This window comes from Elephas maximus, chromosome 8 (genome assembly GCF_024166365.1).
Source record: "Elephas maximus indicus isolate mEleMax1 chromosome 8, mEleMax1 primary haplotype, whole genome shotgun sequence".
In the NCBI taxonomy this organism is placed as follows: Eukaryota; Metazoa; Chordata; class Mammalia; order Proboscidea; family Elephantidae; genus Elephas; species Elephas maximus.
The window spans coordinates 24987201-25010860 of NC_064826.1; the positions used below are offsets into that span (position 1 = coordinate 24987201).

The following is a 23660-nucleotide window of genomic DNA, read 5'->3' on the forward strand; positions in this document are numbered from 1 at the left end:
CCACGGATCTCCTGCTCCCTCAGGGGTCCTCTGCTGTGCTCCCTGTCAGGGCAGTCATCGATTGTGGCCGGGCACCAACTAGTTCTTCTGGTCTCAGGATGATGTAGGTCTCTGGTTCATGTGGCCCTTTCTGTCTCTTGGGCTCTTAGTTGTCATGTGGCCTTGGTGTTCTTCATTTTCCTTTGCTCCAGGTGGGTTGAGACCAATTGCTGCATCTTAGATGGCTGCTTGTTAGCATTTAAGACCCCAGACGCCACATTTCAAAGTGGGATGCAGAATGATTTCATAATAGAATTATTTTGCCAATTGACTTAGAAGTCCCCGCAAACCATGTTCCCCAGACCCCCGCGCTTGCTCCGCTGACCTTTAAAGCATTCATTTTATCCCAGAAACTTCTTTGCTTTTGGTCCAGTCCAACTGAGCTGACCTTCCATGTATTGAGTGTTGTCTTTCCCTTCACCTAAAGCAGTTGTTATCTACTGATTAATCAATAAAAAACCCTCTCCCTCCCTCCCTCCCTCCCCGCCTCGTAACCACAAAAGTATGTGTTCTTCTCAGGTTTACTATTTCTCAAGATCTTATAATAGTGGTCTTATACAATATTTGTCCTTTTGCCTCTGACTGATTTCGCTCAGCCTAATGCCTTCCAGGTTCCTCCATGTTATGAAATGTTTCAGAGATTCGTCACTGTTCATTATCGATGCGTAGTATTCCATTGTGTGAATATACCACAATTTATTTACCCATTCATCCATTGATGGACACCTTGGTTGCTTCCAACTTTTTGCTATTGTAAACACAGCTGCAATAAACATGGGTGTGCATATATCTGTTTGTATGAAGGCTCTTGTATCTCTAGGGTATATTCCGAGGAGTGGGATTTCTGGGTTGTATGGTAGTTCTATTTCTAACTGTTTAAGATAATGCCAGATAGATTTCCAAAGTGGTTGTACCATTTTACATTCCCACCAGCAGTGTATGAGAGTTCCAATCTCTCCGCAGCCTCTCCAACATTTATTATTTTGTGTTTTTTGGATTAATGCCAGCCTTGCTGGTGTGAGATGGAATCTCATCGTAGTTTTAATTTGCATTTCTCTAATGGCTAATGATCGAGAGCATTTTCTCATGTATCTGTTGGCTGCCTGAATATCTTCTTTAGTGAAATGTGTGTTCATATCCTTTGCCCACTTCTTGATTGGGTTGTTTGTCTTTTTGTGGTTGAGTTTTGACAGAATCATGTAGATTTTAGAGATCAGGCGCTGGTCGGAGATGTCATAGCTGAAAATTCTTTCCCAATCTGTAGGTGGTCTTTTTACTCTTTTGGAGAAGTCTTTAGATGAGCATAGGTGTTTGCTTTTTAGGAGCTCCCAGTTATCGGGTTTCTCTTCATCATTTTTGGTAATGTTTTGTATTCTGTTTATGCCTTGTATTAGGGCTCCTAGGGTTGTCCCAATTTTTTCTTCCATGATCTTTATCGTTTTAGTCTTTATGTTTAGGTCTTTGATCCACTTGGAGTTAGTTTTTGTGCATGGTGTGAGGTATGGGTCCTGTTTCATTTTTTTGCAAATGGATATCCAGTTATGCCAGCACCATTTGTTAAAAAGGCTATCTTTTTCCCAATTAATTGACACTGGTCCTTTGTCAAATATCAGCTGCTCATACGTGGATGGATCTATGTCTGGGTTCTCAATTCTGTTCCATTGGTCTATGTGCCTGTTGTTGTACCAGTACCAGGCTGTTTTGACTACTGTGGCTGTATAATAGGTTCTGAAGTCAGGTAAAGTGAGGCCTCCCACTTTCTTCTTCTTTTTCAGTAGTGCTTTGCTTATCCGGGGCTTCTTTCCCTTCCATATGAAATTGGTGATTTCTTTCTCTATCCCCTTAAAATATGACATTGGAATTTGGATCGGAAGTGCGTTAAATGTATAGATGGCTTTTGGTAGAATAGACATTTTTACTATGTTAAGTCTTCCTATCCATGAGCAAGGTATGTTTTTCCACTTAAGTATGTCCTTTTGAATTTCTTGTAGTAGAGCTTTGTAGTTTTCTTTGTATAGGTCTTTTACATCCTTGGTAAGATTTATTCCTAAGTATCTTATCTTATCTTCTTGGGGGCTACTGTGAATGGTATTGATTTGGTTATTTCCTCTTCGGTGTTCTTTTTGTTGATGTAGAGGAATCCAAGTGATTTTTGTATGTTTATTTTATAACCTGAGACTCTGCCAAACTCTTCTATTAGTTTCAGTAGTTTTCTGGAGGATTCCTTAGGGTTTTCTGTGTATATAATCATGTCATCTGCAAATAGTGATAGCTTTACTTCTTCCTTGCCAATCTGGATACCTTTTATTTCTTTGTCTAGCCTAATTGCCCTGGCTAGGACTTCCAGCACGATGTTGAATAAGAGCGGTGATAAAGGGCATCCTTGTCTGCTTCCCATTCTCAAGGGAAATGCTTTCAGGTTCTCTCCATTTAGAGTGATATTGGCTGTTGGCTTTGCATAGATGCCCTTTATTATGTTGAGGAATTTTCCTTCAATTCCTATTTTGGTAAGAGTTTTTATCATGAATGGGTGTTGGACTTTGTCAAATGCCTTTTCTGCATCAATTGATAAGATCATGTGGTTTTTGTCTTTTGTTTTATTTATGTGATAGATTACATTAATGGTTTTTCTGATATTAAACCAGCCTTGCATACCTGGTATAAATCCCACTTGATCATGGTAAATTATTTTTTTGATGTGTTGTTGGATTCTATTGGCTAGAATTTTGTTGAGGATTTTTGCATCAATGTTCGTGAGGGATATAGGTCTATAATTATCTTTTTTTGTAATGTCTTTACCTGGTTTTGGTATCAGGGAGATGGTGGCTTCATAGAATGAGTTGGGTAGTATTCCATCATTTTCTATGCCTTGGAATACCTTCAGAAGTAGTGGTGTTAACTCTTCTCTGAAAGTTTGGTGGAACTCTACAGTGAAGCCGTCCGGGCCAGGGCTTTTTTTTTTTGGGAGTTTTTTGATTACCGTTTCAATCTCCTTTTTTGTTATGGGTCTATTTAGTTGTTCTACTTCTGAATGTGTTAGTTTAGGTAGGTAGTGTTTTTCCAGGAATTCATCCATTTCTTCTAGGTTTTCAAATTTGTTAGAGTACAATTTTTCATAATAATCTGAAATGATTCTTTTAATTTCATTTGGTTCTGTTGTGATGTGGTCCTCCTCATTTCTTATTCGGGTTATTTGTTTCCTTTCCTGTATTTCTTTAGTCAGTCTAGCCAATGGTTTATCAATTTTGTTAATGTTTTCAAAGAACCAGCTTTTGGCTTTGTTAATTCTTTCAATTGTTTTTCTGTTCTCTAATTCATTTAGTTCAGCTCTAATTTTTATTATTCGTTTTCTTCTGGTGCCTGATGGATTCTTTTGTTGCTCACTTTCTATTTGTTCAAGTTGTAGGGACAGTTCTCTGATTTTGGCTCGCTCTTCTTTTTGTATGTGTGCATTTATCGATATAAATTGGCCTCTGAGCACTGCTTTTGCTATGTCCCAGAGGTTTTGATAGGAAGTATTTTCATTCTCTTTGCTTTCTATGAATTTCCTTATTCCCTCCTTAATGTCTTCTATAACCCAGTCTTTTTTCAGGAGGGTATTGTTCATTTTGCAAGTATTTGATTTCTTTTCCCTAGTTTTTCTGTTATTGATCTCTAGTTTTATTGCCTTGTGGTCTGAGAAGATGCTTTGTAATATTTCGATGTTTTGCACTCTGCAAAGGTTTGTTTTATGACCTAATATGTGGTCTATTCTAGAGAATGTTCCATGTGCGCTAGAAAAAAAAGTATACTTTGCAGCAGTTGGGTGGAGAGTTCTGTATAAGTCAATGAGGTCAAGTTGGTTGATTGTTGTAATTAGATCTTCCGTGTCTCTGTTGAGCTTCTTACTGGATGTCCTGTCCTTCTCCAAAAGTGGTATGTTGAAGTCTCCTACTATAATTGTGGAGGTATCTATCTCACTTTTCAATTCTGTTAAAATTTGATTTATGTATCTTGCAGCCCTGTCATTGGGTGCATAAATATTTAATATGGTTATGTCTTCCTGATCAATTGTCCCTTTTATCATTATATAGTGTCCTTCTTTATCCTTTGTGGTGGATTTAAGTCTAAAGTCTATTTTGTCAGAAATTAATATTGCTACTCCTCTTCTTTTTTGCTTATTGTTTGCTTGATAAATTTTTTTCCATCCTTTGAGTTTTAGTTTGTTTGTGTCTCTATGTCTAAGGTGTGTCTCTTGTAGGCAGCATATAGACGGATCGTGTTTCTTTATCCAGTCTGTGACTCTCTGTCTCTTTATTGGTGCATTTAGTCCATTTACATTCAGGGTAATTATAGATAAAAAGTTTCTAGTGCTGTCATTTTGATGCCTTTTTATGTGTGTTGTTGACCATTTCATTATTCCACATACTTTTTTGTGCTGAGGCGTTTTTCTTAGTAAATTGTGAGATCCTCATTTTCATAGTGCTTGACTTTATGTTAGTTGAGTCGTTACGTTTTTCTTGGCTTTTATCTTGAGTTATAGAGTTGTTATACCTTTTTGTGGTTACCTTGTTATTTACCCCTATTTTTCTAAGTAAAAACCTAACTTGTATTGTTCTATATCGCCTTGTGTTACTCTCCATATGGCAGTTCAATGCCTCCTGTATTTAGTCCCTCTTTTTGATTATTGTGATCTTTTACCTATTGACTTCCATGATTCCCTGTTATGTGTATTTTTTTTTTAATTAATCTTAATTTGTTTGTTTTTGTGATTTCCCTATTTGAGTTGATATCAGGACGTTCTGTTTTGTGACCTTGTGTTGTGCTGATATCTGATATTATTGGTTCTCTGACCAAACAGTATCCTTTAGTATTTCTTGTAGCTTTGGTTTAGTTTTTGCAAATTCACTAAACTTGTGTTTGTCTGTAAATATCTTAATTTCGCCTTCATATTTCAGAGAGAGTTTTGCTGGATATATGATCCTTGGCTGGCAGTTTTTCTCCTTCAGTGTTCTGTATATGTTGTCCCATTCCCTTCTTGCCTGCATGGTTTCTGCTGAGTAGTCTGAACTTATTGATTCTCCCTTGAAGGAAACCTTTCTTTTCTCCCTGGCTGCTTTTAAAATTTTCTGTTTATCTTTGGTTTTGGTGAGTTTGATGACAGTATGTCTTGGTGTTTTTCTTTTTGGATCAATCTTAAATGGGGTTCGATGAGCATCTTGGATAGATATCCTTTCGTCTTTCATGATGTCAGGGAAGTTTTGTGTCAGGAGTTCTTCAACTATTTTCTTTGTGTTTTCTGTCCCCCCTCCCTTTTCTGGGACTCCAGTCACCCGCAGGTTATCCTTCTTGATAGAGTCCCACATAATTCTTAGGGTTTCTTCATTTTTTTAAATTCTTTTATCTGATTTTTTTTCAGCTATGTTGGTGTTGATTCCCTGGTCCTCCAGATGTCCCAGTCCGCATTCTAATTGCTCAAGTCTGCTCCTCTGACTTCCTATTGCGTTGTCTAATTCTGTAATTTTACTGTTAATCTTTTGGATTTCTACATGCTGTCTCTCTGTGGATTCTTGCAACTTATTAATTGTTCCACTATGTTCTTGAATAATCTTTTTGAGTTCTTCAACAGTTTTCTCGGTGTGTTCCTTGGCTTTTTCTGCAGTTATCCTAATTTCTTTTGTGATATCTTTAAGCATTCTGTAAATTAGTTTTTTATATTCTGTATCTGATAATTCCAGGATTGTATCTTCATTTGGGAAAGATTTTGATTCTTTTGTTTGGGGAGTTGGAGAAGCTGTCATGGTCTGCTTCTTTAAGTGGTTTGATATGGATTGTTGTCTCCGAGCCATCACTGGGAAACTAGTTTTTCCAGAAAATCCGCTGCGTCCAGTCCAAATCCCGGCGGGACGGTTCCCCGGCTGGGATGCTGCTCTTCCTGCTCCAAGACCAGTCACTGCCTCCCGGGGACTTCTCCTACCGGCTGCGTCCCACGCCGCCCACAGAATGGGCTGGTCTCCCTCCCGGGGTTAGTTCAGGGGGGTGGAGCAGCTCTCTGTGCTTATGCCGTACCTGACTGGTACGCTGGCTCCAGGCTCTGGAAACAATCAGTGCTTCCCTGTATTAGTTCGTTCTCCGTCTCTAAATCTGTGTTTGTTGTTCAGGGTTCGTAGATTGTTATGTATGTGATCAATTCACTTGTTTCTCCGTGTCTTTGTTGTAAGAGGGATCCGAGGTAGTGTCTGCCTAGTCCGCCATCTTGGCTCCGCCTCAATCCTTTTTTTTAATGTCTTACTTTTTATTCTTTTGTTTCTTTGTTTTTTGTTAAGCCCATAGTCTTTGAATAGAAAAACCCTAATTCTTTGTCTGTGTCCTCTGCAAAGGTTATTGTGACTACTCCTTAATTATATAATCGTATTTTCAAAATCAGGGTGCTTGGGTTCACTTGATTCGTCTGTATGAATGAGTCTCTATGCGTGTGTGTGTGTGTGTGTGTGTGTGTGTGTGTGTGTGTAAAATCCAAACGTATTGCCATCAAGTCAATTCTGACTTATAGTGACCCTATAGGACAGAGTAGAACTACCTCATAGGGTTTCCGAGGAGCAGCTAGTGGATTCATACTGCTGACTTTTTGGTTAGCAGCCAAGCTGTTAACCACTGCACCGCCAGTGGTTAACATACGGAGGTATGTATGTATGGTTAAGAGCTTGGAAGCTAATCAAATGATTAACAGCTCAGATCTACCAGCTGCTCCTTGGAAACTCTGTGGGGCAGCTCTTCTCTGTCCTACAGGGTCGCTATAAGTCGGCATCAACTTGACAGCAGTGGGTTTGTTTTTTTTTTTAATATATAAATCCACTGCCACCAAGTCGATTCTGGCTGATAGCGAACCCATAGGGTTTCCAAGGCTATAAATCTTTTCGGAAGCAGGCTGCCACATCTTTCTCCCCTGGAGCTGATGGTGGTGTCAAACCACTGACCTTTTGGTTAGCAGTTGATTGTTTTACCACTGCACCACAGGGTTCATGTATACACACACACATACACGCACACACACTTACTTTTTTTAAAAAATTCTGTAGTAATTACCTATGGGACTATTTTGTTTATCAGTTTCTGAAGGAAGCAAAGATCATTTTTGATGTTTTATTTCAAACATTCCCAAGTATTTTTTTGCTCATGTGTATATTAGAGGTGTATATAGGGTCGCTATGAGTCTGAATCAACTCGATGGCACTGGGTTTATATGGTTCCTGGTCTTTATTGAATTAACCACGTACCTAATCATAAGGCATTAATGAATGATAGGGGGTATATCTGTATTATTGGCTACCTGAGTAGGTGACAATTCAAATTTTAATTTTAAAATTCTAAATAAGCAAGATTTTTTGCTTTACCATATTTTGTCTTACAATCTGCATGTACATTCTGGAACCTAGAATCTAGTTGATGTTTCTTTCCCATGCTTTCTTTTTTACTGTCCAATTCCTGCATACTGTGATGCAAAAAACCATTCTATGAATGTTTACTGACTTTCTGTACCAGTAACAATAAACATGAAAATTAATGTTGTAGGTGGGTACTTTGTAAGTACCTACGTGTGTTATTATTTAATCCTAATGACAGTCCTATGAGGTTGATATTATTCGTTTCTTCCATTTATAGAAAGAAAAACTAAAGCTTTGAGTGGTAGAGGTCATATAAGTTGCTCAGGGTAACTCAGCTGATAACAAAGCCAGTCAGGTTCAAAGGCAGGCAACTTGATTTTTCTGTACATATTTTAAATTTATTTTTTCATTCTCTCTGACTTAAAACTTCCCATATTTTCTTAGTGATAGCATTTTAACCTGATCTGAGATTATTTGAGCTACCATTAGGAGGCCAGTGTAGTTCAATCGACAACCATTTGGAGATGATATAATCTTTAATTACACCTTTTGCAATCTCTTTCCTCCTTTTCAAATGGTTCTTTTATTATTTTCAAATTAGAAAAGTGATCCATGTTATGATATCAAGTTCAGTAGCTTTTTGTGTCACTTTACAGCCACACTCCCTGAGGTAACAAATGTTAACAGTGTAGTGTGATTCCTTCAACACCTTCATGCTTATACGAATACATATTTATACGTAAACAGATAACGTCTTGTCCTTCTTTTAAAATTTTTTATAGAAGTGGAACTCTAGCATACCAGTTGCTTTTTTAAAAACAATATATTTTATACTTCTTTCTGGGGTAACTCATATAGGTAAAACTCACTCTTTTAATAGTTGCATAATATTTTATAGTATGAATGTGACATTATTTAGAGGGATTCTCCGTTCGATAGACAAATAAGTTCTTTCCACTTTTTTGCTCTTATGAGTGATGCTTCAGTATATATCCTTGAGCATGTGTACTTTAATGCTTTTGTTTCTCTAAAATAAATTCCTAAAAGTGGGGTTGATAGGTCAAAACATAGGCACTTCTTGTATTTTAATAGATGCTGCCAGATTATTTGATGGAAAGATCATAGAAATTCATATCCCAATAGCATTGTAGGAAAATGTCCCGTTCCCACACCCTCAGCAGTTTTGGATATTCACACTATATGCAGTTTTTGACAATTTGACAGGTAAAAAATGATTATTTTATTTCCCTGACTACTTGGTATCTTGAAAATCTTATTATTGTATTTATTGGCCCTTTTTAACTTTTCTTTGAATTATCTGCTTCTACCTTTTTTTTTTTTTTTTTTACCTATCCCTTACTTCATACATTCCACCTTCCGATTACTAATGGGTGTTTGCAGCTGTTTTTTGTCATTTTGAATTGTGCCACATTAGCAAACGAAGGTCCTGAAAGCATTCCCCCATCCATATCATTAACGCCAACTCTACTTTGAGGAGGCAGTCTTCCCCAGTCATATTTTCAGTCCCTTCCAGCCTGAGGGGCTCATCTTCCAGCATTATATCAGACAGAGCTCAATGGCTATTCATAAGGTTTTCATTAGTCACTATTTTTAGAAGTAGATCACCAGGTCCTTCTTTCTTAATCATTACACCCATTAATAATCAGAACATGAAATATACGAAGAATCAATCTAGGAAAATTGGAAGTTGTCAAAAATGAGATGCAACACTTGAAGATCAGTCTCCTAGGAATGAGTGAGCTGAAATGGACTGACATTGGCCATTTTGAATCAAACAACCATATGGTCTGCTATGCCAGGAATGACAAATTGAAGAGAAACGGCGTCGCATTCATCATCGAAAAGAGCATTTCAAGATCTCTCCTAAAGTACAGTGCTGTCAATGATAGGAACATATCCATACGCCTAGAAGGAAGACTAGTTAATATGACTATTACTCAAATTTATGCACCAACCAGTAAGGCCAAAAATGAAGAAATTGAAGATTTTTACCAAATTCGGCAGTCTGGAATTGATCGAGCATGCAGTTAGGATGCATTGATAATTACTGGTGATTGGAATGCTGATATTGGAAACAAAGAAGGATTGTAGTTGGAAAATATGGCCTTTGTGATAGAAACAACACTGGAGATGGCATGATACAATTTTGCAAGACCAACGACTTACTCATCAGAAAAACCTTTTTTCAACAGCATAAGCAGTGACTAAACACATGGTCCTTGCCAGATGGAATACACAGGAATCAAATTGACTACATTTGTAAAAAGAGACAATGGAAAAGCTCAATATCATCACTCAAAATGAGGCTAGGGGCTGACTGCAGAACAGACCATCAATTGCTCATGGGCAAGATCAAGTTGAAACGGAAGAAAATTAGAACAAGTCCACGGGAGCCAAAGTACAGCCTTGAGTATATCCTACCTGAATTTAGAGACCATCCCAAGAAGAGATTTGACACTAGTGACCAAAGACCAGATGAGTTGTAGGAGGAAATCAAGAACATCATACATGAAGAAATCAAAAGACAGGAGAGAAAGAAAAGATCTAAAAGTCATTCTTGAACTTAGAGTAGCTGAAGCACAAGGAAGAAATGATGAAGTAAAAGAGCTGAACAGAAGATTTCAAAGGGCGGCTCAAGAAGACAAAGTATTGTCATGAAATTTCCAAAGATCTGGAGTTAAAAAAATCAAAAGCAAAGAACACCCTGGGCATTTCTCAAGATAAAAGAACTAAAGAAAAACTTCAAGCCTCAAGTTACAATATTGAAGGCTTCTGTGAGCAAAATTTTGAGCGACTCAGAAAGCATCAAAAGAAGATGGAAGGAATATATAGAGTCACTATAGCAAAAAAGAATTGGCTAACGTTCAGCCATTTCAGGAGGTAGCATATGATCAAAAATTGATAGTACTGAAGGAAGAAGTTCAAGCTGCGCTAAAGGTGTTGGAGAAAAACATGGGTCCAGGAATTGACAGAATACCAGTTGAGATATTTCAACAAACTTATGCAACGTTGGAAGTACTCACTTGTCTATGCAAAGAAATTTGGAAGACAGCTACCTGGCCAACCAGCTGGAAGGGTTCTATATCTGTCTCCATTCCAAAGAAGAGTGATCCAACTGAATGCAGACATTTTTGAACAATCAATAATATTGTATACAAGTAAAATTTTGCCGAAGGTAATTCAAAAACAGTTGTAGCAGTACTTCAACAGGGAACTGCCAGAAATTAAAGCCAGATTCAGAAGAGGATGTGGAACCAGGGATATCATTGCTGATGTCAGATGAATCCTGGCTGAAAACACAGAATTCCAGAAAATGTTTACCTGTGTGTTTTATTGACTATGTAAAAGCATTCGACTGTGTGGATCATAACAAATTATGGATAACATTGCGAAGAGTGGGAACTTCAGAACACTTAATTGTGCTCATGTGGAACCTGTACACAAACCAAGAGGCAGTCATTCAAACAGAACAGGGGATACTACGGGGCTTAAAATCAGGAAAGATATGTGTCAGGGTTGTCCTTTTGCTATACTTATTCAGTCTGTATACTGAGCAAATAATCTGAGAAACTGGACTGTATGAAGAATGTGGAGGAAAGATTGGAGGAAGACTCAAACAACCTGGAGTATGCAGGAGACACAACCTTGCTTGGCGAAAATGAAGAGAGCTTGAAGCACTTACTGATGAAGATCAAAGACTGCAGTCTTCTGTATGGATTACACCTCTATGGAAAGAGAACAAAAGTCCTCACAACTGGACCAATAAGCAACCTGATAAACAGAGGAAAGACTGAAGTTGTCAAGGATTTTTGTTTTTCATTGACATCATACCTTGCCAGCTTGAGATGTCCATTATTTGTCCTCTTGCTGTAAATTCTCATGCCATTTATCAACCATGTTGAAGAAGGATTACAAATATATATATCTGCATGTGATACTACAGAAAATATAAAAGCAAAGTATACTGTTACATATAATAGAACGTAAGCTAATATAATCGTAAAATATAGATACTTTTTTAAAATCTTAAATTTCTCTACTAAGAGCATTTTGTAAATGTATTCCTTTTTTTTCTACTTTAGCTTTCTTGTTAAAGCAAAGTTGTATTATATGATGTTCATCAAGTCGTTCTGTTAAATGTAGTAAGAGTTTATTTTTTTATCCACCTCTCCCTTTATCTCCTTCACAATGTATTTTTCCAATATAACAAAATTGCCAAGTATTCAGAAAAGTTGGAATAATTGTGTGGTGAAAACTCATATACCCACCACCTAGACAACCCCTTTGACATTTGCCATTTGCCATACACCTGTCTCTCTTCCCCTCTTTTTATCCATAGATCCATCTTATTTTTTGATGTATTTCAAAGTAAAGTACAGACATTAGTGTACTTCTCCCTAAGCATTTCAGTGCGAACATTGTTAACTAGAGTTCAGTATATTTTTAGTTTTTTTTTTTTTGAGGTAAAATTACATGCAATGAAATGGACACCTTGAGTGTACTACTCCGTGAGTGTTGACTGAACATAAACCTATGTAACTCAAATCCTTCCCAAGATACAGAACGTTACTACCATCACCACAGAGTGCTCCCTCATACACTTCCGGGTGAGTGCCTACCCTCATCCCCAGCCCAGAAGCATCCAGTGTTCTAATTTTTTTCCAACCATAGATTAGTGTTGCCTGTTCTAGAACTTCAAGTAAATGGATCACACATTATATATACTCTTTTATACATACTATATGTTTTTGAGATTCATCCATATTTTTACATGTGTCAGTAGCTTGTTCCTTTTTATGCTTGGTAGCATGCTATGAGGTAGACTTTTCTTTTTTTAATGTAAATTTCTAGCTCCTATGGCACCATTTGTTGAAAATGCCTCCTTCTCCAGGTAGATAGCTTTGGTATCTTCGTCAGAAGTCAAATGATCATATAAATGTAGGTTTACTCTGGGCTTTCTATTCAATTCTGTTGATCTGTTTGTCAGTCCTTATGCTAGTACTCGTCTTGATTACTTTAGCTTTATAATAAGTCTTAGAGTCATGTAGTATGTGGCCTCCAACTTTATTCTTCGTTTTCATGATTATATTTTATATTCCAGGTTCTTTCCATTTCCATTTAACAAGTAGAATCTACTTGTCAATTTTTATAACAGAGCCGCTAGAATTTTCATAAATTGCATTGAATCTACCTATCAATTTGGGGAGAATTGATACCTTAACGATGTTGAACCTTCCAATTTATGAATATGGCATATTTCACCATTCCTTGAGATTTTCTTTGATTTATCTCAGCAATGTGTTATAATTTTCATTGTCACATCGAATTTTTAATGGACTTAGAAAATGTATGTATAATTCTTTTTTTCTTGTCATTCCTTTAGGCTCTGGATCAGTATCTCTATATGAGGTAGAAAGATGTCAACAGCTATCTGCTACAAGTAAGACCATCCAGCATTTTTGAAATATGAACATATTCCTAAAATTGTCAACTAATTCATGAGAGATCCATGAGGCAAAAATATGCCCATTTTTTTTTAATTTTGTTTTTATTCCTCTATCTTGTCCTATACTGCCATAAAATGGAACCCATAAAAATACACATTTTATATTGAATATGTATTTTAAGACAAGTATCTCCAATGTTTATGAAAGATATTATACTATTTAACAGTGCAGCAGGGCTTATTTTTAGTTTGAGGATGTACATTCTCTTGTGTTGCATTAATTTTATTCAAGTCACACTTTATGTTGAGCATAATAGCAGTGTGTCCCTAAAGGAGCTCCTTATAATATCCTCCAAAGCTTTAATTTAATGTTAGCCATGATAGTATCTCTGTCAGTTTCCATCCTTCCTTTATTTCAGCTATGATAAAATATCTTGAGAAGAATAGTTGTTAAGCACTGTTGTTGTTAGGTGCCGTCGAGTCAGTTCCGACTCATAGTGACCCTATGCGCAACAGAACGAAACACTGCCAGTCCTGCGCCATCCTTACAATCGTTGTTATGCTTGAGCTCATTGTTGCAGCCACTGTGTCAATCCACCTCGTTGAGGGTCTTTCTCTTTTCTGCTGATCCTGTACTCTGCCAAGCATGATGTCCTTCTCCAGAGACTGATCCCTCCTGACAACATGTTAAGCACTAGTCTATTAAATAATGTACTGTTGTAAAAATGAGTTTCTCACTCTTGGAGAAAGGAAATATATATATAGAATAAAGGGAAGACTAGAAAAAAGCTTGTTGTGTTGAATTAGAATTGGAGGTACCAGTATGTACTCATGATTTTATAGATACAAAAATAGATATGTGTTTGTGTTTATGAATATATTCACAAACATACATATACATATGCAAGTGTATGTATGAATGTATAGGTATGAACGTGTGTGTGTGTGTATATTCTAGCTCTGCCCATTAACTGATGTAGAAGTAATGGCACCTGAGTAGCAGTGAGCACACCTAGTACACAGATCTTGTTTTCTAAATAACATACCCACCTAAAATGAATCAGGGCTCCTTAGAGAAATGGCAGATTTCAGGGGTGGGACAGGGGACTTGCCAGGTAAGTCTGGAACATTTTATTGTGTAAGAAAGTAACAAAGTTCCCAGTAAATGATGGAACATGTTGAATGGCATAGGTACCAGGTTGAAGGGATTCCCACTTGCCAAATATGTGACAATTTGAGCATCAGAATACGTAATAATGGGTCAGAACTCATTGAATAAAGTAGGAACCCAAGAGTCCATGTTGATAATAACCAAATGATAGATAAATAGGGTTGAATGGAAAGCTTCTTTTTATAATAGAATGACAACTAATGATTGAAAAGGAATAATGAAGTTGGAAAAATCACCATTTTGCAACCACAATGGTAATAATTGATTCAGGTGAGAATCGTCAAGGGATCATAACTAGTGGGAGAACTTTTGATGAAGGATGGGATATTTACATTGTCCCAAGCACCTTATTAATTACACGGGAGAGAAAATAAGTTTACAATGGAGAAACCTGGTGAACGCCACCCACAACTGATCACAGTTAACATCACCAATGACATCATATGCATCTTGACGCACTCCTGCCAAAAATGCGTAACCTGAACACACGTTACTTGGATAAGAAATACGGTAAATGACATTTACTCCTCAAATATATCAATGTCATGAAAGATAAAAACTAAGGAATCATTCTACGTTAAAGGAGTCCAAAGAGACATTAAAAGTAAATGTATTGTCTGGTCTGAGATTAGATCTTGGACCTGTAAATAAAATGCTAATGAGAACATTATGGGGATAATTAGAGAACTTTGAATAACGTCTGTTCTTGATGCTTAAAATTGCGTTGTAGTTGTGTCAACAAGTTTTTTTTTGCTCTTTTGAAACGCTGAAGTTTTTAGGGACGTGACATCTGAAAATTCTCAAATGACTCGGTAATATACATATAAACATAAAGACAGAAATGGAGATAATGATAAATCAAATGTGGCAAAATTTTAACAATTGGCGAATCTTGGCAAAGGGTATACAGGAGGTCTTTATATTATTACTGCAATTTTTCTTTAAGTTTGAAAATATTTTAAAATAAAAAGTTGAAATTTTTATCTTAAAATGTGAATTTTAAGCAGTTGCTACTTCCACTGAGTAGTATTTTACATTAAGCTGATCAGGTCTGTCTATGGTCTTTTATTTTAAAAACAGCAAAAAATATTTTGCTGTAAACTTTTACTGTTTGCTCCCTTGAAAGAAAATTTATTCAACAAAGGTTTGGTTGGATTAAAGGTAAGTACAGAAAGGAATAATCCTAACCATTTGAGATTCATAAGGTTTATGTGCCAGTTTTGTTTTCTGAAACATAGGAAGGTGTTAAACTTCAGTATCTAGCAAGTCAAGTAAGGATTGCTGCCGTAAGTTAAGGGTCACCAAGAAATTTTGTACTTAACCCAGTATAAACTGGCCAGTATTTTCCCAAGCCTTCTTTCCGAAAGTATCTGAGGAGACCCATTTTACTAATTTGCTGACTTATTTCCCAGTGTGACTCCTCTTCCTCCCTATCCTCCTCTACCAGCTCACCACCACCATGACATCAAATTGGTTTTCCGCTGATGTCCTTCGGAGTCCCTGGGTGGCACAAACCATTAAGCGTTCAGATACTAACTGGAAGCTTGGAGGTTTGAATCCCCCCAGAAGCACCTTGGAAGAAAGACCTCATGACCTACTTACTAAAGACAACAGACAGCCATTGAAATCCCTATGAAGTGCAGTTCTACTCTGAAACACATGGGGATACCATGAGTTGGAATCAACCCATTGGCATCTGGTTTTGGCCTTTTTTAAAATACTCCCTCCCACTCTAGAACAATCTATGATTCTAAAAATGATGGCTCAGTAGAAGGTTACTAATTTGAAATATCAGAGGGAGGATCCCATCTGACATATTCTTTAGCAAAGGTGTGTTTTGTTACCTTCTTTTGTAAAAAATTTCAATGAGAATCTAAGTAAACTGTTGCCTAACAGATGGCTACGAAATCAGTAATTTAGGGAATACTTTTAAACGTTTAGTAATTAAATTAGCATATTATTTTTGTGCTTAGTTAAATAAACTTTGCTCTTTTTCCTAAGTTATCCAGAAAATCACCATTATTGCCATTTATAATAACTTTTTTACACTTCCTGGATAGTTAAATTATTTCTTGCCCAAAGTATCTAACGTTTATTCTGTAGATATTTGTTATGCATCTACTGTGTACCTGACTTTATGCTAGTGAATCTTGGGTGTATCAGGGAATAAAGACATAACCCTTGCCATCATGGGGCTGACATTTAATGCAGCTTAAATTAATTAGATTTTACTGTATATATTTGGTTTAGGTCATTCATGTCATGAATATTCTTAAGATTTTTGTAAATTATTCTGATTTTATCTAAAAACTCTTTACAGTACTTACAGATCACCAGCATTTGGAGAAAACCCCACTGTGTGCCATTTTGAAACAGAAAGCCCCTCAACAATATCGCATCAGAGCAAAACTGAGGTCATATAAGCCCAGGAGACTCTATCAGTCAGTTAAACTTTACTGTCCTGAATGTCATATGCTGTAAGTATTTTCCATCATAGAACAGAATATATTTGTGTATATATGTGTGTTGTTGTTGTGTGTAAGTGAATCGATTCTGACTCATAGTGACCCTGTATGAGTGGCACTGCCCCATAGGGTTTCCTAGGCTGTAGTATTTACAGGAGCAGATTGCCGGGTCTTTTCTTTTGTGGAGCTGCTGGTGAGTTCAAACCACCGACCTTTTAGTTAGCAACCCAGAGCTTAACCATTGCACCGGCAGGGCTCCTCGTGCATATGTGTGTAAAAAAAAAATGTGTACATATATATTATATAATTTTAAATAAGTCTTGGCAAGGAGTAAATTGTGATTTTATGTGTTGTATTTTGAAAGAATGCTAAAAATTTTTAAGGGAAAGTACTACGTTCTTAGAAAGTAAATCCTTTTTGTTTTTCTTATTACTAATAAGTGAAAGTAGGTGCTGTTTTCACAGCTGCAATTCAGTGGTGCTGATATATGCAAATGAAAAATAATAAATTATGAAGATATTTAGGGAGATTGTCTCATTTCACAAAAATATCTTTTTAACTGTAAACCTTTACTAACTAAAATCCATAGATAGAAAGATTTCTGGTTAGTTGAATTTCTAGTTAAGTGATACTAGAAAGCCTTGTTGGAAATATTTCTGTCCTGCTTAATAACTACCATATAGTAAATTTAAGTTCACTTTTCTTTGGTAATTGAGAATTTCTCAGTGCCTCGAGGTCTTTATTCCAAACATAAGTTATTGTATAGATACACAAATGTGTATAGAGTATTAGAATTAATATATACTTAGCTCAAGACTGGTGGCACAGTGGTTAAGAGCTTAGCTGCTAACCAAAAGGTTGGCAGTTGGAATTCACCAGCTGCACCTTGGAAACCCTGTGGGGCAGTTCTGCTCCATCCTGTAGGGTCGCTATGAGCCGGAAGTGACTTGACGGCAACGGGTTTGGTTTTTTGTTTGTTCGTTTAGCTCAAGACATAGTCTGAAGATTATTTTTAATCCCTGTTTATCTTTTTCACGGAGTTTGCCTATTTTCCCTCTAAACATATAAAATATTTTAGAATATGTAGGTAATTAATGTGCATTGCCAATAACCACATGTCCACTAAATACGCATATACAGTTGTAAATATATATATACAATTGTGTATATGTTCTTATGAGTGTATACCTTTGTGTATTTCTGTCTATGCTAATATGTAGATTGTTCTCCAAAATGTAAATATAATCCTATTTGGGAGCTTTTTGATAACCAGATCTCCTTAAATAAAATATAAAAGACTGTCTTCTACCCACTTGACCTTCACATGATAGTTGGGATTAAAATATACCATTCTTGAGGTATTACCAAATTTTGGTTCAATGAATTATATAAAATACAGCTTTTTAAAGCCTAACCCCCTGCGATCTTCTTTTTTTTCTTATTTTTTAAACAAATAAGGAAATCATTTCAGAGAAGGTAAAAGATGTTTTAAGGGTACGCTGCTGGTAACAGAACTAGGACAATATAGACCTTTTGTTTCCAGATCACACTGTATCTGGATATCATGCTTGCTATATCATACTTTATCACAGGACTTTTTAAAATTATTATTTCATATTAAAGGGAGTTGAAATGAATATTGGTTTGTAAAGGAGGCACCCTATGAAGTTGAGATTACCTAGGTGCCATGTGGGTGTTTAACTAGAGAAAAGACAGCGAACTGCTAAATTTTTTCTCCCACTGGGAAGGTTGGCATGATGACAGAACATAAAGTTCTGCCGGTAGGTTATAGTGTCCTACTAAGAATGGCGGCAGCTTTCCTTGATTTCAAGTTCTGTTGCTTGCACTATTAGTCTTTTGGTGTTTATGTAATTTCCTTTTGAAGAATACTTCATGGAATATACTATTTTTAAAATTCTTGTGAAAAGGCATTAATTTCTTAGACTTTTTTTGCTGCTAGAAATAATAAGTAACTTTCATGTCACAGAACCATGGAAGTATAATTATGATGTAGATATACTTAGCCACAAATGTCATCAAATACATATCTTTTGAAAAAGAATTATTTAATCTGTAAGTTGAACTTCATGTTTTTTTAAAAAGTAGTTGCCTTTTAAAAGTAGCAGGATAATTTGTTAGATTGGAATTCTCACACTTTGAACAAAGTTTTCTGTTATTTCATTGTCAATAATCTTAGGCAAGAAGTTCCACATGATGGCGATTTGGATATAATTTTGCAAGAGGGTGCAACTAAAACCCCAGATACCAAACTACAAAATACATCATTGTATGATTCCAACATCTGGACCACTAAAGATCAAGGAGAACGAAAAGTAGCCATTCATTTTGTGAAAAATAATGGTATTCTCCCACTTTCAAATGAGTGTCTAATTTTGATAGAAGGTCAGTTTTTTTATGAGAGCATTTTTTATTACTTGATTTTATTTGAATATACTTTTGCGTATGTCTTTCTCTGACTATTGTAAAATACATATTACAGGCAGTCTAGTGCACATAAAGTCAAAATATTAATTTAAATTTCATAAAATGGCATACATTGTATTTAAAAATTAGATTCAAATATATATACATGTGTGTATATCTGAATTAAAGAAATTATACATTGAAATCAAGCATTTTCATTTATCCATCTTGGTGGATTTTTGCATGTAGTCTTGTCAGATCCAAGCTCATTATCAAGTTGAGTTATAATAAAGACACTGCTTGCTTATGTACAAAAAAAAAAAATGTACAGTTACTCTTAAATTGGCCTCTGGATGTCACTGTTGTTTCATAAAAATAGGATGAAAGCCATCCATTGAGATCTAAATCAAGGAAGGGATTGTTGAAACAAGTAAAGATAACTTGACAAGTTTTAAAAGGATGAAATTTTGAGTTATGGTTATTTTTACATTTCCATATTTATCTAACATATATTCCATATTCATTTAGCTTTTTCAGTGCCAAATTTGGAAGTTTCATCATTTTCCTTGAGGCTTTTTTCCCATAATAACCATCTGTAATAAAAGAGAAAACCTTTCATTCGTATTACAGAAATATTTGGCTTTTGTTTATAAATGAGATAAGCGTATTATAATACATTATTATCGTTTTTGTTGCTGACTTTTTTCTATTTATAAAAGTAATTTTAAGAACATAGAAAGTATGTGTATATATATGAATCCACATGTATATAAGCATTGGTATTTTCATGTACATAGCTCTCTTTTTTGAACATTTACAGTGTGCTAGAAACTACTATAGGTGATTTTTGTGTTTTAATTTTTTTGATCATCACAACAACCCTACGTGGGTTGGTACTGTTATGTGCTGTTTTTTATAGATGAGAAAATTGAGGCACAAAGAGGTTAAATGTCTTACCTAATACAGGTAGTAAGTGGTAGAACGGAACCGTTTCCTGTTTTTTTGACATAGTAAGTAATTCTGTGATGAACTTTATTTCACCTTTAATGAAGTGTAATTTTGGTCACAAGGAAGCATTAACTAAATGTTGTCCAGTTACTTTCTAGTAAAGCATATCCCTATATGCATATGCTTTAACATCGTATGAGATTACTTACTCCTCTTCCCTACCAAAATATATTAGCATTTTTAAAAACTTAGCTACTTTATGAGTGAAGTGCGATGTCTTATCCATTGGCAGTATTTTAATCTGTACCATGAGATAGCTGTAAGCGGAAGGGGGAAAAAGGTGAAGTAACACTATTACTATGCCCTAAAAATAAAGGCATGGCCCTGTCATGTTCTATAAGAACTGTCCACATAGGGCCAACTGAAAGGATGTCAGGTCTGCCTTAGGGTCCTACTCTATTACACTGCCTCTTACAGAATTCTGTATTTTAGCCTAGCTGGCCTTGAAGGTCCAAAGGAAGCTTGAATAAAGAAGCTCCACCTTAGCCCCCAGTCCTGTCTTTAATTACCGCTCATCCCACAAACTTCAGTCTCAATTGCTATTCCTCAATTCCCATCTGACCCTCCAGCCAAAGCAAACTGATAACACTTCCCTAAACTGAGTAGATTTTTCTGTGCATCTTTGCCATGCCATTACTATTCCCTCTCCTGAAAATTTCCTTTCTACTGTTTCTACAAAAGTAAGCTCAGTAACTATCTTTATTCAGCAATTCATATCAAATATTTAATGAGTTCAGACACAATGTTCTGCTGCTATTCGTAAGATTTCACTGGCTAATGCTTTTCAGAAGTAGACTGCCAGGTCCTTCTTCCTAGTCTGTCTTAGTCTGGAAGCAGCAGAACACTGTCTGATATAGTGCTGGAAGATGAGCCCCCCCCCAGGTTGGAAGGCACTCAAAAGATGACTGGGGAAGAGCTGCCTCCTCAAAGTAGAATCGACCTTAATGATGGAGTTGGAGTAAAGCTTTTGGGACCTACATTTGTTGATGTGGCACGACTCAAAATGAGAAGAAACAGCTGCAAACATCCATTAATAATCGGAGCCTGGAATGTATGAAGTATGAATCTAGGAAAATTGGAAATCGTCAAAAATGAAACGGAATGCATAAACATCGATATCCTAGGCATTAGTGAGCTGAAATGGACTGGTGTTGGCCATTTTGAATCGGCAATCACATAGTCTACTACTCTGTGAATGACAACTTGAAGAGGAATGGTGTTGCATTCATCATCAGAAAGAACATTCTGAGATCTATCCTGAAGTACAACGCTGTCAGTGATAGGATAATATCCATATGCCTACAAGGAAGACCGTTAATACGACTATTATTCAAATTTATGCACCAACCACTAGGGCCAGAGATGAAGAAATAGAGGATTCGTATCAGCTGCTGCAATCTGAAATTGATCGAATATGCAATCAAGATGCATTGATAATTACTGGTGATTGGAATGGAAAAGTTGGAAACAAAGGATCAGTGGTTGGAAAATTTGGCCTAGGTGATAGAAACAATGCTAGAGATTGAATGGTAGAATTTTGCAAGACCAACAACTTCTTCCTTGCAAATACCTTCTTTCATCAACATAAACGGTGACCATACACATGGACCTCACCAGGTGGAACACAGAGAAATCAAATTGACTACATCTGTGGAAAGAGACCATGGAAAAGCTCAATATCATCAGTCAGAATAAGGCCAGGGGCCGACGGTGGAATAGACCATTAGTTGCTCATATGCAAGTTCAAGCTGAAACTGAAGAAAATCAGCAAGTGCACGAGATCCAAAGTATGACCTTGAGTATATCCCATCTGAATTTAGAGACCATCTTTAGAATAGATTTGACGCAACGAACACTAGTAACCGAAGACCAGATGAGTTGTAGAATGACATTAAGGACATCATCCATGAAGAAAGCAAGAGGTCATTGAAAAGACAGGAAAGAAAGAAAAAGACCAAGATGGATGTCAGAGGAGACTCTGAAACTTGCTCTTGCATGTCAAGCAGCTAAAGGAAAAGGAAGAATTGATGAAGTAAAAGAACTGAACAGAAGATTTTAAAGGGCGGCTCGAGAAGACGAAGTAAGGTATTATAATGACATGTGCAAAGAGCTGGAGATAGAAAACCAAAAGGGAAGAACATGCTTGGTGTTTCTCCAGCTGAAAGAACTGAAGAAAAAATTCAAGCCTCGAGTTGCAATAGTGAAGGATTCTATGGGGAAGATATTAAATGACGCAGGAAGCATCAGAAAAAGATGGAAGGAATACACAGTCATTATACCAAAGAGAATTAGTCGATGTTCAACCATTTCAACATGTGGCATATGATCAGGAACCGATGGTACTGAAGGAGGAAGCCCAAGCTGCTCTGAAGGCATTGGCGAAAAACAAGGCTCCAGGAATTGATGGAATATCAGTTGAGTGTTTCAACAAAGAGATGCAGCGCTGGACGTGCTCACTTGTCTATGCCAAGAAATAACGGAAGACAGCTTCATGGCCAACTGACTGGAAGAGATCCATACTTATGCCTATTCCCAAGAAAGGTGACCCAACCGAATATGGAAATTATAGAACAATATCACATGCAAGCAAAATTTTGCTGAAGATCATTCAAAAACAGCTGCAGCAGTATATTGAGAGGGAACTGCCAGAAATTCAGGCCGGTTTCAGAAGAGGACTTGGAACCAGGGATATCATTGCTGATGTCAGATGGCTCCTGACTAAAAGCAGAGAATACCAGAAGGATGTTTACTTGTGTTTTATGGACTATGCAAAGGCATTCCACTGTGTGGATCATAACAAACTATGGATAACATTGCGAAGAGTGGGAATTCCACAACAATTGTGCTCATGAGGAACCTTTACATAGATCAAGAGGTAGTTGTTCTGACAGAACAAGGGGACACTGGTTTAAACTCAGGAAAGGTGTACGTCAGGGTTGTATTCTTTCACCATACCTATTCAATCTGTATGGAGAGCAAATAATCCTAGAAGCTGGACTATATGAAGAAGAATGGGACATCAGGATCGGAGGAAGACTCATTAACAACCTGCGATATGCAGATGACACAGCCTTGCTTGCTGAAAGTGAAAAGGACTTGAAGCACTTACTAATGAAGATCAAAAGACCACAGCCTTCAGTATGGATTGCATCTCTACGTAAAGAAAACAAAAATCCTCACAACTGGACCAGTGAGCAACATCATGATAAACAGAGAAAAGATTGAAGTTGTCAAGGATTTCATTTTACTTGGACCGACAATCAACAGCCATGGAAGCAGCAGTCAAGAAATCAGAGGACGCATTGCACTGGGCAAATTGGCTGCAAGAGATCTCTTTAAAATGTTAAAAAGCAAAGATGTTGCCTTGAGGACTAAGGTGTACTTGACCCAAGCCGTGGTGTTTTCAATCACCTTGTATGCGTGTGGATGCTGGACAATGAATAAGGAAGACCCAAGAATAATTGATGCCTTTGAATTGTGGTGTTGGCAAAGAATATTGAATATACCATGGACTGCCAGAAGAATGAACAAATCTGTCTTGGAAGTAGTACAACCAGAATCCTCCTTAGAAGCAAGGATGGCGAGACTGCGTCTTACATACTTTGGACGTGTTACCAGGAGGGATCAGTCCCTGGAGAAGGACATCATGCTTTGCAGAGTACAGGGCATCAGAAAAGAGGAAGACCCTCAACGAGGTGGATTGACAGTGGCTGCAACAATGA

At 36.7% G+C, this 23660-nt stretch overlaps 1 protein-coding gene across 3 annotated transcripts in view; it reads left to right on the forward strand.

The window, feature by feature from the left end:
• The window catches only part of POT1 (protection of telomeres 1), a 126162-nt gene that overhangs the window by 87088 nt on the left and 15414 nt on the right, over window positions 1-23660 (forward strand). For all 3 annotated transcript variants that reach the window (XM_049893168.1, XM_049893170.1, XM_049893169.1), the window contains 3 exons: window positions 12808-12864; window positions 16362-16518; window positions 18704-18909. In XM_049893168.1, the coding sequence (XP_049749125.1) occupies window positions 12808-12864; window positions 16362-16518; window positions 18704-18909 (420 nt within the window). The remainder of the gene's footprint in view (window positions 1-12807; window positions 12865-16361; window positions 16519-18703; window positions 18910-23660) is intronic.